We start from the raw sequence: 16,126 nt of genomic DNA, 5'->3' as shown, positions 1-16,126 counted from the left end.
AAACAATCATTATATGGCCTTTTTATGACTATATTAGAAGCTACTCTATTTATACCAAATTATTGATGTCAAATGGACCAATGTTTTTCATTATTGCAAAGAAAGTGATAATGACTCTTTCTTTAGTTTCAGAGAAAGCATGATGGTGCTACCAGCAAACCGTATTAGTGGAAAATATGGGCCTTACATGCCACAAATATAGGATGGCAGAGGGTAGGGCTTCTAATCAATAAGATGGGAGACATACTCAGATAAATCTCAGGTTTACATAAACATACAGTATCTTTACAGAAACATATAAAAACACCTTAGAGAATAACCACTTTTCCCTCAAAAGCAAAGTACATAGGTTGGAAAAAAAAACAAGTAAAGATTGTTCTTGAAATTAGGCTCTTCAATTAAGTCTCTAGTTAGTTAAATTAGAATAGTTCCTCAGTGGTTGGGAAACCAGAAACATCTTAGAAGGAGATCAAGGAAAGAGGGAGGGAATCCCAGCAATTAAGTATTGGACAGGATGGGAACAGAAACAGGTGGGGGAAGCAGAAGATGTTTAGAATAGGAGTGTGAGATTGAAGTTGGTGAGTAGACATTAATCTGTCATCTAAATTGTACACAATTTATCGCACCATCTTTTCTGAAAAATTACTGAGATTGCATACTTAAATTCATTCAAGAAACAAGCTTGATTTTGTGTATTTTTTTACTTATAGTTTTGTTGCTTTTTAAAATAATGACTAAAAGCATAAAGACAAAAATGCACACATTGTCAAAGAAAAAGACATAAAATGTGCTTTTTAAAAGTTCAAACATGCAACAAAAAAGAAAACATGTATAACCTTTAATTATGTATATATTATGTGTATAATCACAAGTGATACGTTATGATTTTATACTTGCTCGTGGAATAGTTAATAAAAATATTCAGTACTAATCTCTTTTTATTGCATAAGGAGAAATAGATAAATAGATATTGTAGAAATAAGAATCCAGTGATATTTGGGAATTTATGCTATAAAGCCTAGATTGATGACTGTTCATGGTGAATTGATTTTAAAGTAAAGCAGTTCAGTAAATGAAATAATTCTACACTATGAAGAAGAAATGATTTAAAATAAATCCCATTGTAATATCCATAGTTCTCGTGATCCACAGTTCTTCTGAGTACACATATTATTTTTTGCCGTATGGTAATTAATGCATTTCATGAAGAAGTACAATTTTTAGATTGGAGAAAGGCAAGACTTTGAAATCAATGGATTTCTGATTTTTTTTCCCCTCTGCAGGCATGTAACTCTCTTGAGCTCTTTAAATAATCATTAAATCATCAAATGCTAAATCATTAAATCTTCGGGAGAAGACTTGTGAACTGCTTCAGCCTCCTCCCAGTATGATTGTCCTGTTTTCTTTCTTTTGTTTACAATATAGATTGGGAGCATAGGAAAAGTTGCATAACCCTGTTATTTATGGATATAAAATGAATGTAGAGAGTAGACTAAAGATGGGGCTCTTATAGCCCTCCAATTATTGAGACTCCAATTTTATCTTCTGTCCATAAAGTTAATAGCGAGAGATGATAAAAATTTTAATCCAATCAAATCTAGAAGGAAATCATGTCTCTCAAAATATTTGGGAAAATCAAATGTTAATACTGTTAATTAAATAATCCTGTATATTACATGTTATATTATTAATATATATTATATAGACAGACGTGTGTGTACTGACAGAAACAAACACTATGCATACACAACCATATATCTATATATACTTTCTTATAAAATAATACTCCATTCAGATAGGAAAATGATTCTGTATTTTCAGGAATGCTTGGCTAAGACCTGTTTTAGCAGCCCTTAATTGCTTATTAATATTTTTCTATTAATACTGCTGGTTTTTAATATTTATAACATTTTTATTGATTTGGCTGTTACATGTAGTTGGTTGTTTTTTTGTCTGTAAACCATTCCAAGGGCACATAACATTTGGATCAGATATGAATAGAATAAATAAGAAGCTTTCTTTAGTATCAAGATAAAATAAATGTATTCATGAAATTATATAATTGGATTATTATAGATTGTTTGTGTGTGGGCCGCATTAAGCTCTATGTAACTAACTTAAATCTTAAGTAAAAATCTATATTTAACTTTTGTTTTTATCTGTATCTCAATTTCCTAAGGATATGCACTTTCCTTTTATTTATGTTTTAAATATAACTCATTTGATGGCCCGGTGTGTGGGGATAACTCCAGGTAATGTTTTTCTGTTACGCTGTTCCTGTTGGGAATGGAGACTCAATTCATTTGGGAATATCAATAAAACAGGACAGGTAGGAAAAGTGAGAAAAAGGCTGTTCCTGAAACTCTATCAATGCTGCGGTGTAAAAAGCAGATCTACTGTATTTTTCGGAGTGTAAGAAGTACCGGAGTATAAGACGCACCTACCTTTTTTGGTAGTTTTTTTTAAAAGTTTTTTTTTATTTTTTAAACAAACACACATACAAACATACAATGTATTTTCTTTGAACAGTGTGTTTGGCTGGTTCACAAATTTAAACAGTGTTTAGTCATTTCAATTAAATTTACAATTTCTATATTTCCTTTTTGCCATATTTATTCCTCATCTATTTTTTAAAAAAAACCAATTTTCATTCTCATCTCTAATCTTAATCAAATTCAATTTTTCCCTTCTATTCTATATTAGACCCCTTCCCATTGTCATCTATTTTTATATCCATCCTCACATTGGTTAATTATTTAATATTACAATTGTTTAATACAAATTCAACATTTTTATATAAATCAATTAGTTATAACTATGTTTTTTGTATATTAATCAATATGAACATGAATATTCCAATTATTTCCATGCAATCCAATTTCTTACAAATCAATTAATTATATTTACCAATAATAATAAACCAAATAATTTCCCCCATATATTCCTCCAAACCACAAGTTAACCATTTCTGCTTTCAATACAATATACAATTAATAGTATCTCAATTATTACAATTCCCTAGTTAAATAGAGCTTTTTTTCTTTTGTGTTTTAAAATTTTGAACTCTCCTCTTGCCTTAAATTTCCCATTGTTTGCACCTACCTTTTTTGGTGAGGAAAAAGAAAAAGAAATCTCTCTCTGCCTCATTTTGTCACCTTGCAGCAAAGAGCCTTCTTTACTTTCAGTTTCGTTTTTTCAGCATAGCTAGGGGGAAAAAAATCTGCTCCAGCACTTTTTGCAACAAGCAGGAGAGCCCTGCGCAAAACAGCTGAGAGCAAATCAGCTGAGAGTCGGGAGGCCGATCTAATCAACTTGTGCTAATTAATCTATGCTGAAGCTGAAAGGGGCTGTTTTTTCTTGCTGTTTGCTTGCAAGAAGGTAACTGCTGCGAGGCACAGGCCAAAGGATGGAGGCCAGTGGGTGGGCAGGGCTACATTCGGTGTATAAGACGCACCTAAATTTTCACCCCCTTTTGGGGGGTAAAAAGGTGCGTCTTATACTCCGAAAAATACGGTATTTTCATTCAAAGAGGCAGAGATGGTGCTCTGCACACACTGCCAATATACTTGTTTGATAGGCTGTGAAAAGTGTAATGAACCTGTAGAGGAATATTAAAACCTTTTTTCCTTTTCTGCCTCCTTTCCCAATGAGCTTGACCAAAATAGTTGTGTTCTTTTGGCTGTTATGGGGAAATAATTATTCTGAAAAATAATAGGATGATAGGGGAGTTGTCTTGACTAGCTGTGTGCAAAAATTAGAAATGTTTTAAATTTAAAATACCTGTCCTATCTGTTTTGAGAAGTATTTTGTGTTTAGAATAGCGTAGTTCTCCTACTTCAATATCAGATGTTTCCAGTTATTTTCAGTCCTTATCAACATTATCTCACTTTCCCCTTTAGCAGCTCTTTCCCACAGGATAATTGCTTATCTTGTTAACAAGATAATTGCTTGTTCACTTACTATTGAGAGGATAAAATTAGCAAATTCATGGGAATTCATTTTAATATTTAACAACATTAATTTAATTTCATAAATTATAAAGAGAATCTTTATCTTAAATAATAGCATTAAATAGCACCATTATTTAATTTTTCTAAAGTTATATCTTCTTTAAACATCTGGAGATAGTGAATGCTTACATTCATTTTTAAACTTCTAACCGTCTTGGATTTTCTGCTTCATTTAAGTCCTTGCCCTCATCCAATTTAATATTTGTCTTACTGTACCTCGGGGTTTTAAGTTGAGCTAAATCTGAATGTCAAAATAATAAGCATTTATATCTCATATTCAAAAAAAAATGTGCATTTTCCTAATAATTCATCCTTTAATGGAAGAGTAAGGTGGGAATACTGTCTTTCCTACAACAATATGGAGAATTTGTAAATTACATATTAGCTTCCATTGACTTAAATCTTCACAATAGACAACTGCAACTAACTCTACTTTTTGTTGTTGGAAAAAAAGTTCTGGTATATTTTTAAAACTAGGAGCAAATACTTTAAATATCATACAAGAACAAAATGAGGATGGTAGCAAACTAGGATGTGCCACTGAGTGATAAATAAGAGTGAACATTCCTTGAAAGTATTTCTATAGGCAGTCCCTGAGTAAAGCGCAAGTTCTGTTCCTAATTCTGTCTTTAACTGGAAGTTGTATGTGAGTTGTAACTGCCTATTACGAAAAATGGTGGACAGTGTTTCCCTTCCCCAAGCCAACAAACTGCTAATGCCATGCAGTGCTTTCAGGATCTGCTGAAAACAGGCTGTATCGTAAAAACGCACAGCTGTCTGAAAGCATTGTGTGGTTTCAGCAGTTTGTTAGCTTGAGGAAGGATAACACTATCCACCATTTTTAATTATAGATAGCTGTTCGTATGTAGTGGTGGTTCTTAAGGCAGATGTTCCTAACCCAGGGACTGCCTGTTATTTGTTTAATATTTGAAGTCTTTAGATTGCCAATATCTCTTTCAGGCAAAATAGATATGGTGTACATTGCATTCTCTTTCTACCTGTGGAAAACATCCATATTTTTAAATGTTAATTTTTATTACAGTTTAGTTAAGCTCAGTTATTCAAGCATTATAGGAAAAAATGAATGTGAGTTGCAGATGCTTTGTGATTTTGGGATATGGATTAAATTTCATCTGTCTTTGTTGCGTAGCTATATATGTGTGTATGTGTTTCAAACAAGATATATACTGAGTTTTCAGTAGTTAACGTAGAATGAAGTGACATCAAGTTTTCCCTCAGATTTGAACTTGACAGTCTTCTTCTGATTTGAAGATGTAGAAAAAGAAAGATACTAATTGCTCGAGGTTATTGAGATGATTATTTACTGTAGGCATCCCCCAAGCCAGGTTTTCTTCAATGCAACTGATTATTTGTAAATATTAGGTACTTAAACATAAAACTACTTCTCTGTATTACTTATAGATAGTAATTTCTGTAATTTCATATATATGGAAAAAAATCATTCTTGTTGAAATTAGTAACAAATCTGTAATCTATCTGTTTCTAATCTGTGTCTTAATTCTAATTGTTACATACCTTCTTTAGAGAGCTTACATATTTTCTCTTGCAAAGTATTGTGTGCAATTGAAGGCAGCTCCTTTGATTGTTAGAAATAAATGCCAGGATCTTTGTGCTGGCAGAAAAGAGCTCCTAGTAGATAATTTACCAGGATTTTGGCAACCCCGAAATCTTGTAATTGCATTGTTTTCTTAGATGGAGTAGTCTGTTGTGCAGAAAATTGATATGTAGCGAATGCAAAAATTAGGAAATAGTCATATGTGATCAAGATTCCCTCTAACTAATGTTAGATGTGAACCAGTGATAGAATATATTTATTTATTAAATTTGTATGCCACCCATCTAACTGATACAGCGACTCTGGATGATTTACAGTGTAATAAAAAGTACCCAAAACAATTAAAATTGGGGGGGGTGGGAATTGAGATGATGGGTGGCTTGGCGGTGGGGATCTTCTCTACTTGGTCAGCCGCCCCAAACATAGCAGACCCTTGCTGGGCCCCAGGCCAAGCAACAGAGCTAAGTTTTTATGTTCTTGTAGAAGACTAGAAGTGAGGGGGCAAACTTCATCTCAACGGGAGAATATTCCAGAGGGTGGGGCCCCCCAGCAGAAAAGACTCTTCTGGACCCCGCCAGCCAAAATACTTTAGCCGCTGGAATCCGAAGAAAGCCCTTTCTGCTGGAACAAGAGGGACAGGTTCCATCGAGGTGAGGTGGTCCCCCAGATAGCCTGGGCCCATGTCATAAAGGGCTTTGAAGGTGATAACCCACACCTTGAATTGAATCCAGAAGCAAACTGGCAGCTGGTGCAGCTCATATAATAGCAGTGTCACATGTACCACCGAAGGGGTTATCCATGCCACTGCATTCTGTACCAGGGTATACCAGGGCCAGGGTATCTTCGAGACCGCCTTCTACCGCATAGCTCCCAGCGATCGGTAAGATCCCCCAGAGTTGGTCTCCTCAGGGTCCCGTCAGCTAAACAATGCCGGCTGGCGGGCCCGTGGGGGAGGGCCTTCTCTGTGGCTGCCCAGCTCTCTGGAATCAGTTACCTCCTGAGGTCCGGACCATCCCCACCCTATTGGCCTTCCGAAAAGCGGTGAAGACCTGGCTCTTCGGCAGGCCTGGGGCCATTGATCTCGCTGTTGCGATCTGGCGAGATCTGGCCATGAATGGTGTGAATGGGTTTTAATTGTTTTTAATGGTTTAACTTTTAATGTTTTATATATGGTTTTTAAATGCATTGTAAGCCGCCTTGAGTTTTCGGAGAAAGGCGGCATACAAGTTGAACAAACAAACAAACAAACAAACAAATAAATACCAGTTGTAGCTTCTGGATACACTTCAAGGATAGCCCCAGATAGAGCACATATATTGTCACATGAAGAAAAGTTACTGCAATGAGAGTAATACTTGCTACCTGTGTCATGCTTGCTACCTATAATAGATAACAGTGGCATTCAGAACACTACTCCACTATTGTTTTGCCTCTCACCATCCTTTGCTGTGTTGTTGCTGTCTTAACTAACTGCTGTGTCTTTCTTCTCCCAGGCAGCTCCACATAAGCACAGAGTTACAAGAGTCCTATCTGGTCAGCTTCTTCACATCTATAACTTGTCAAAGAAATAGAAATTCAAAGCTGAGATTTTTAAGATGCAAGAGTTGACAAACTAGACAGACCCGATTTTATCAGGCTAAAATAAAATAAATACCATGTTTAAATAAATCAGCACATAGTATTAATGCAGTGACATCATTCAGTATATTTATCCCACCTGCTATTTCATGTTTTGATCACTGCAATTTTCAAATTCTCTGTAGTTTAATCATTGCCATTACGGTGACCTTATTACTGCAATATTTAAAAATGTGGCACCAGTTGCTAATATTTTTCTGGGTTTAACTCAGGAAGTTAATCTCAACTTTTAAGCAATTTAAATATTTGAGCCTATTTTATTTTGACTTTTTCCAGATGTTAAAATTTGTTAACAGACACAGAAGCCTCACCTTGGGGGCATATGAGAAAATTTTATGTACCATTTTCAGCAGTGGGAAACTCTTCTTCAGAATTAAGATCAGTTCTCATTCTATAAGCTTTCTAGAAGGTGTCAGAACAATTTTTTTATTTTTAAATTAATTTAATTTACATTTTTAAATATTTTAAAATGTTCAGATTGTTTCCATAGACTTTAATTTAACAAGCATACTACCTTGGTGATATTTGTACCAAGGTAAGAAAGACATTCAGAATTACTTTTTAATGATAAATGTAAACAGTTCAGATTATTTTGGATTTATTTAAATCATTGATTTATATTTATCATGCCCCCAACCATTTTTGAGAATAGCCAAAAAAGAAGTGAAGCCTGGATAGGAATTGGATGCTGTTGGAGATGATCAATCAACTGGCTTTGTTAGTTTGATTAGTTTAATGATTAAGTTAGGTTAGTCTTTGACTAGCTCCAGCTCTAAATCTTAGTAAAGTCTGTCATGGTCCAATTAATAATATCCTTGTTTATGCATTTTGTGTTGGTCATTGGTTAGAAGGGAAAATCTTTAATATTTATTGGAAAATTTTCTGACTGGAAAATTAATGAAAATGATTCAACTAAAAGGATTAAAGGATTGAAATACAGGTTCACATTAAGGTTTAATAACTCTTATGTGTTTGTTCAGTCCACAGTTTTATCCGATATGGTTAAATAGCTATTGTGGAATATCATAAAATGTCTATTTGTGTAACTTTTTCTTTTCTTTGAGGACATGAATTACAGTCTTTGAGAATATGCCCAATGATTTTTTTTCAGTGTGTTTGCATTTTCTCTACCATTGTTAACAGTAGTTTAGCTTTATTAAAATGATCAGACAAATTCCCTCCACCTCGGGCAAGATCAGTTGTGATTTGTTATGCATTAACATGACAGGAACTGTGTTAAATAAACAAGAAATTAGAAAGGCTGGGAAATGAAACTGAACTACAGAACTGCGGGACTTAAAACCTATAACTAAGATATCTTTCTTAAATAATAAATTCTATAGAAGCATTTTCTGTCTTCATTATACAGGTCACCAGAAAGGCCTACAGGGGACCTTCGGGAAAGAATGAAGAATAAGCGGCAAGACATTGAAAGTGAATCCCAGAAACACAATACAGAAGAACAGCCTTCTCCTGTTAGGGTAGGATGCATATGTCTCCAGGATTTCTACAATAGTATAAGAAGCAGAGAGGTGTGTCCTGTAAAATATAACTGGGCATAATAGGTTGGATCCAGGTTTGTGTCTCGATGAGCTTCTTAGATTTATAGAGGGAATCACTGTTGATCTAATGGATGGTGTGATTTTCATCAATTCCGCATAGTTCCTGTATCTTGTATTCCTGAGAAACTGCTCTAGATAATTTTTGTGAAAAGTAGTACACTTTTCACAAAAACTATCAAGAGCAGTTTCTCAGGAAGCAGTGGGGTACAAAGGCATGAAGGAATTTGCAAACATTTGTTCAGAATGCTGTCAGGCTTTCATGCGACCTTACCAGTGTTGATTTTTAGCATCAGTTATTCAAATGTAATAAGTGAACCATAGTGATATGGGAGCAGATCCCCAAATTTCCTATTCAATATCTGGAAAACTGCCAAATTGGGGAAGTGTAGAGTCCTTGGTGCTCTCTGAGCTTAATTGTTTTTTTGCAGATATTTCCTTATCAAACTAAGTTACATCATCGCTTTTGCATTTCTGGATGCTGAAATAAGCTTTAGATGTGTATTTTTCAAGCCAACCCTCTCTCTTCTTCCTTTGTATACAATTAGTCCTCACTTATGACTGGTCCCTTAGCGAACAGTCAAAGTTACAACCAACCCAAAGCATAGGACCTATGACCTAGATTCAGAGTTAATGATGGTCAGACTTTCTCCATGGTCGTGTGGCCAAGCTTTGGGCACTTGGCCACACGGCTGCATTTATGGCAGCATGCAGCTTCCTACAGTCAGTTTAATAATAATTTTACCGAAAACAACTTGTTACTTGCACCTTTTTTTACAAATCTGTATCCATAATAAACCATTGATTTTGTTTAATGACCATGACAATTGCTTAACACCAACTGCAAAAAAAAAAGTTATAAAATTGGCCCTTTTACGACCAATATGACCCACGTAATGAGCAAGCTTTATGGCTACATATGTTGTTAGGAGTTGTTATGCAAAGAAAAGAATCTCACTGTAAATACCTAACTTGTTGAATGACTGAATAGTTTTAATTTGCCCATGTGGGGCTCATATTTATGGTCACTTCAATTTCTAAGTCTTTTGAAATATGTTTTACTCAGGTCAAGTGTCTATGCCTGAGTTTCATTTTTTTTCCCCATATGTATATATGCCTCTATAGTTTTCAGCGTCATATGGCGGAGTCATGGGCAGCATATAAATTTAATAAATAAATAAATTATAAAATAACATCTTATATTTTTAAATCATTGTAGGAAGTTGGAATAATCACCAATGTTAGATTGCATTATTTGTTAGAAAGTTCTAAATTAAATCAAATGTGGAAGTCTTATTATTTTGGCTAGGAAAACTGGTTCATTCATCTGGGGAAATTGTCATTAAGAATCTGTATTTGAGGAGATACACTTTGTATTATATTATTTAAATATATGTTTAACTTGTTAATGTAATTATTGGTGTCATAACACCGCCTTACTTACAAAGTAACTGAAAATATAAAACATTTCATATCTTGTTAATTGTGTGTTAATGATTGAGAGATTGAATAATAGGATTTTTGTTTAAAACTGAATAATAGGATTTTTAAAAATTCCTTTCAGATATAACAGAATAGTAGTTTCCATAATGTGTTCAATGAAAGAATTATCTACACACTGTAAGAAATTAACTAAAGTTTCTTGTTTAATTATAATTTCTTATAATTTATCATCTTCTTGAACACTTATGCTGTATTTAAGATCACAATTGGGACCAGAATTTTCTGTTGTTAAGCAAGGCAGTATTTATGCATGTATGCCACCCATCTTGCGGATGGGCAACTCTGATTGGCTTGTATGTCATGGTGGGTTGGAAGGTATGTTTGATTGTCTTCCTGAAATATCTTCAGCTTCAAATTCTTTACCAACTGTGAGGCATTAGCTTCTAGGTTATGTTGATACAAAGTTGGAGCCATTCTTCCTTCTATGTGGACAATATATTGTGGCACTGGCTCCTGCATAACCTCAAATCATAATAGAGCCACCTCTATGCATAATAGCTAAATGTTTTTTTTTTCAAATGCTTTGTTTTTTCCGGCTCCAAATATATCTTTTAGTTGTGGGCAAACAGTTAAATATTTGGTTTTTCAGTCCAAAGCACTTAATTTCAAAAACATTTTAGGTTTATCAAGGTTTACTTTAATATTTTTGTGATGAGACCAGAGTACTTTTTTCTGATAATTTTCTCTTGCTCATCATTGTATAAACAGTGTTTCACTATGGGCCTGTAGATGAGTATTCCAGTGTTTTGTTTTTAGCTTTTCAACATGTCAGTAGCAATGGTCTGTGAGTTTTGTTTTAAAGATTTGACCAGTTTTCCAGCCGAATTTTTACAGATCTTGCCATAATCTCAACAGTTTCATGTAATTTCCATTTCTTAAATATATTGCTCATTGTTAAACTTACTAGCTAGAAATGTTCAGATATTGTTACAGCCCTCCTATACTTGATAAGGATGAATTGTCTTTGTTTTCAAATGCTCAGACAGCTGCTTAAATATGCCCATAGTTGTTGAAAATAGACAGAAGAATTATCACAATCAGAGAGGATAGAAGGTTCAGTATTTATTCATCTGTGGAATTGTGTTTTCCTGGCTAATTATAGGTCTAAAGAATCAGTTAACCTTTTAGAGCCTTACTAACAAGTACATTTTTAAAAAAGTATTACTGTATCAACTGGAAGGGTTTCCAAACCTTGTCACCTGCCATACTCACTTTTTTAATAATTGAATTTGTAAATAACTTCATATATATGTATGCATTAGTTTTTCTGATTTACGTTGTTTACAAAGTTAAACTTCCTTACCATATTGAGATGTTAGCTTCTTTTCGCAAAGAGATTCAGTGAAATATATCATTTGACCAGAGATTACTTTTCATGCAACTGTAGAGATGTTAGGGAAGTTTGTTAGAACCATCAACAGAAGGTAACAGCATTGGGAAAGAGCATTATATAGTTGCTTTAAAATATATATTTTGTGCACATTTTATACATTTAAATGTTAGAAGCCCGTAAATCAAAAGCTACTATTGGAAGATTTGCAGAACCAGGTTGGGGATTGATCATCTTAGAGAAAATCTATCCATGTGGTCGCTAAATATTGACATCAATCAATCAGAACAAAAATTATTTTAGAAATATATTAAAGCATTTCTTAGTTTAAAAGAACATGCGATGATGAATTTTTGGGTTTTGAATACTTTCCCATTTGGTTTATCCTTCTCCTTAAACTTCTATTTTAAATTATATAGAAATTCATGGGTTACAAAATGTAGCATTCAAATATATATATATATATTCAAATATATATATATATATTCAAATATATATATATATATATATATATATATATATATATATATATATATATATATATATATGCATATTCTCTCTAGCCAGGTTTTACCTATGTAAACTGAGTTGTTCTACAGCCCTAGGTTCTGTGAAATCTCATTCACAAGTTCTTGGGCCCTTTTTCTGCTGACAAACTGCAACTCTGTGTTGCTTTCTGGGAGACTCAGATAGCTATTTCTGCCTCTTAAGGCGTCCTCGGTGAGCCACACCCACTTCCCAATTATCCTCCCTGTAAAGGCATAATGTATCTTTTTTCTTTTTTCATGGGCTTTTATGTGCATATATATATAATTTGATTTATATGCCGCCCTTTTCCGGAGACTCAGGGCGGCTTACAATGCGTTAAGCAATAGCCTTCATACTTTTGTATATTTATACAAAGTCAGCTTATTGCCCCCACAAACTGGGTCCTCATTTTACCTACCTTAGAAAGGATGGAAGGCTGAGTCAACTTTGAGCCTGGTGAGATTCGAATGTACAGTAATTGCAGACAGCTGGTGTTAATCACAATGCTTTTAGTCTGCTGAGCCACCAGGCCCATAATTCCAATTTTTGATTTGTGAACAGAATGTACCATCAGTAAAATACAGGCCTACTTTGCAGAATTTAATTTTAAGAGATAATGAGGTCCTTTGCATGTCTAGGCTGCCCCATTGCTGCTGTCTTGTATTTCCCTTAATTGCTGCTTCCTATAATGTGCAATGGGAGCAAAACATTACAAAACAGTCCTAAAGCCACCTTAAAAACTGGCTTCCAAATTGTGATTTCTTTGTTAAATGCTGTTTGTTACAACTTCTACTTCACATATTATAGGGAATTTGGATTACCTGCAATGTCCAGGTTTTAAACTTACATGAAGGGAATGAAGTAGCAACTAACAGTTGGACATCTGAGTATAGGAAATTTTCTGAAATTACCTATGAGCTAAGAGCTTTGTCCAAAGCATAATCAGTATTAACCTTCAGTTTCATATTGATATCCAAGGACTTTAAAGCCAAGGGTTTGCTTCTGCTTAACGTCTGGAATTCTAAACCACAGTTTAGCATTTGATCTGGAGTTATAATCTTCTCTGAGTAGGTTTCTTAATATATATTATTAAATATATCAACATTTTATCAATTTCGATATTTCACCATACAGTTTTTGAAAGTTAAAAGTTATGAAGTCAGCTTCAACACCACAACAGTTAAAAGTAACATTAAAATAGATTTCATGTTCTGCTTTGAAAAACGCTAAGTAACTTTTTAATGTTTTCTTCTGTAGAAAGAGTCTACAAGAGGGAGGCACAGGGGAAAGGAAGATATTAAAATTACTAAAGAAAGGACTCCAGAAAGTGAAGAAGAAAATCCTGACTGGGAAACAAATAGAGACGGTAAATAGAATATGCCATTAAATCTTGCAAACAAAAGGACATGTATTTTGATTTGCCATTCTAAATCTTTATAAAGGTCAAGCAAAAAATAGATTACAGAAATCGCTTGATTTTTCTGTCCCCTACCCCTGTACAGTGGAGAAATAAGAGGGGAAGAGAGTTCAAGAGAATACTCTAAGCCAGGGCTGTCAAACTCACGGCCCGCGGGCCAGATGTGTCATGCACTGGCCACACCCACACCCGGTTTAGTGAAGGGGAAAAAAGTCACATGATGCTGCCGTGACAACGTAAGTTTGACACCCCTGCTCTAAGCTGTTTGCATTGTGTGTCTGCAACTCTCATCCCCAGTTGCCAATGTGATTGCATTGCTTTTGATGCATAGAAGAGCAAACAAACTCTCTTCCTCTCCCATCTCTACTTTTTTTATCCTGTAGAGTGCTCTGTTCTCCCAGAAGGCTGCGGAGTGGGTCAGGAGTGGGATGATCCAGATGGTCTGACCAATCACTGAGTCGAATTGTTTTGGCCATGCCTCCTCATGCCTCCCTTGTCCCCAGTTTATTCGACTCAGTGGTATCTGATCAGACGTGCCTGAGTCTTCTCTCTCCTCACTCACTCTTCTCAGCAGCAATTTATTCGTATTTTCCGATTTCTGCGCTGTGCGAGCTGGCTACTTCAGTCTAAGGCTGAAAATGCCGCCGCCGCACTGCCGCAGCAATTACCGCCTCACAGCTGACTAGCGCTCCTCGCGCTATCGCCCCTTCAGTCTAGGCCGCGATCGTCACCGCCGCCGCCAGCAGCCCTCCGGATCACCGCCTCACAGCTGACTAGCGCCCTTCGCACTATCGCCCCTTCAGCCTCGGCCGCAATCATCGCCGCTGCCAGCAGCTCTCCGGATCAGGTACGGAGAGCTCATTTGCCCGATCTAACGACTCCCGGAGGCTATCACAGCAGCGGCGGCCATTTTATCTACCGCGGTTGAGAGCCACCGCATGGGACAGCCATTTTAGGAGGCGCTTTTATCTGCGGCGGCCATTTTAAGCATCGCGGTTGCCTGTCACCGCGTAGGGCGGCCATTTGAAGGGCCTTTCATCAGCGGCGGCCATTTTGAACACCGCGGTTAATTGCCAATGTGGAGCGACCATTTTGACATCTTGCCCTTCGGTGACAATTCCGTCTGCTCTCTCCCCTTCGCTCCTAGGAAGCGCCCCAGGTGCTGGCCCACTCCAAGTTGCTGGAAAGCCACCCTCTCATACCTGCAATGGCAGAACACTCAGGGGAGGCTGGCCGCAAGGCCTCATCCAAGTCTACCTCCAGCAAGAATGTCTCCCATCCATCACAAGGGGAGCGTCAAATTTTACAGGGGGAAAAGGAGCGCGATACCCAAGGAAGCCCAGCTGAGCCGGCTTTACAGGAACAGGCAGAGGACGAGCTCAACCTCTCTGGGACGCTCTCACCAGAGGAACCTGAATGCCACCAAGGACCCCGGTCACCGCCCTCTACCACCCAGGCCAACGCTGACCCGTTCGCCTGCCCAGGGGCGGCCCAAGATCCCGCCCCACCTCCACCGCCCCCACCTCCTCCACCTCAACATTCCGGCTCTATGGACCTGGAACATCTTCCTGACATGGTCCAACAACTAATTGCTAGAGCCATTTCCCAAGGCATCACTGCTGGTCTTACGGCGCAGCACTCGGCTTCTGTTACATCGGAAAGTTTCCACTCGCGGCGCTCTCGTGTATCACCTTCAGCCAGCCTTACCGGGACTCCTGAGAGGTCCCCTGAACGCTCTCCATCACGTTCCAGAGGTAGCGCGGACATGTGTCCGGAGGACGAACCGTGTAGAGACACTGACCTTTCAGATGACGAAAGTGCCACGCCGGACGTTCCAGCCTTCACCGGTCTGTTTCCACAGGGACTTTTCAAGTCCCTACTGCATAAGGCCAAGGTCACCTCCGGCCTTATCGACTCAGTTCCAGATCCTGCAACATGTGCACCGTCTACGGCCGGCCAGGGCATATTCTCGGAACCTGTGATGGAGCAGCTGTTTGTCCCCCGCACCCAAGTTGTTTCTCGACGTGGTTCGCAAGCAATGGGTCAACCCTGCTTCGCTGCCTACCCCCAGTGGCTCCGATCGCCGCAACTATAATATGGAACCAGCACTCGCCAATGTCTTACAGGTACCCTCAGTGGACAGCCCAGTGGCAGCTCTCTCGTCCCCTTCCCCTTTTCTCGCAGGGGATACATCAGAGGGCCTTAAGCCTGAGGACAGGAAGTTTGACCTGTCCTTTAAAAAAAATCACCAAGCCTCCGCCTGGGCGATCCAGGCTGCTACTGCAGCCTCCTCCTTCTCCCGTTCCTCTCTTTTATGGCTACAGCAATTTCAATCTTGCCTGTCCCCCCCCAAGACGTTAGAGTCCACCAGGACTCAGGTCGCCTCGGATGCCACGCTCAACGCGGCCAAATACGCATCCTGAGCGATGGCATCTTCTGTCACATCACGCCTTTTATGGCTACAAGAGTGGCCATCTGACATTAAGACCAAATGGCGGGGACTAATTTCTTTGGCGACTCCCTCGAACCCCTGCTAGTCGAGGACAAGGACAGGAAGAAGGTCCT

General features: G+C 37.5%; 1 protein-coding gene across 20 annotated transcripts in view; it reads left to right on the top strand.

Annotated features, from left to right (window-relative positions):
* ZC3H13 (zinc finger CCCH-type containing 13) overlaps positions 1 to 16,126 on the top strand; it is a 52,337-nt gene that overhangs the window by 10,665 nt on the left and 25,546 nt on the right. For 12 of the 20 annotated variants that reach the window (XM_087886662.1, XM_087886665.1, XM_087886645.1 and 9 more), the window contains 2 exons: positions 8,594 to 8,705; positions 13,402 to 13,510. In XM_087886662.1, the coding sequence (XP_087742788.1) occupies positions 8,594 to 8,705; positions 13,402 to 13,510 (221 nt within the window). Of the gene's footprint in view, positions 1 to 8,593; positions 8,757 to 13,401; positions 13,511 to 16,126 lie in introns of all 20 variants that reach the window. The other 8 variants (XM_034432260.3, XM_034432262.3, XM_034432267.3 and 5 more) reach the window with 1 other exon arrangement.

Source organism: Pantherophis guttatus, chromosome 1, assembly GCF_059756535.1.
Source record: "Pantherophis guttatus breed Tessera chromosome 1, ASM5975653v1, whole genome shotgun sequence".
In the NCBI taxonomy this organism is placed as follows: domain Eukaryota; kingdom Metazoa; phylum Chordata; class Lepidosauria; order Squamata; family Colubridae; genus Pantherophis; species Pantherophis guttatus.
This window is presented reverse-complemented; position numbering and strand designations above follow the sequence as displayed.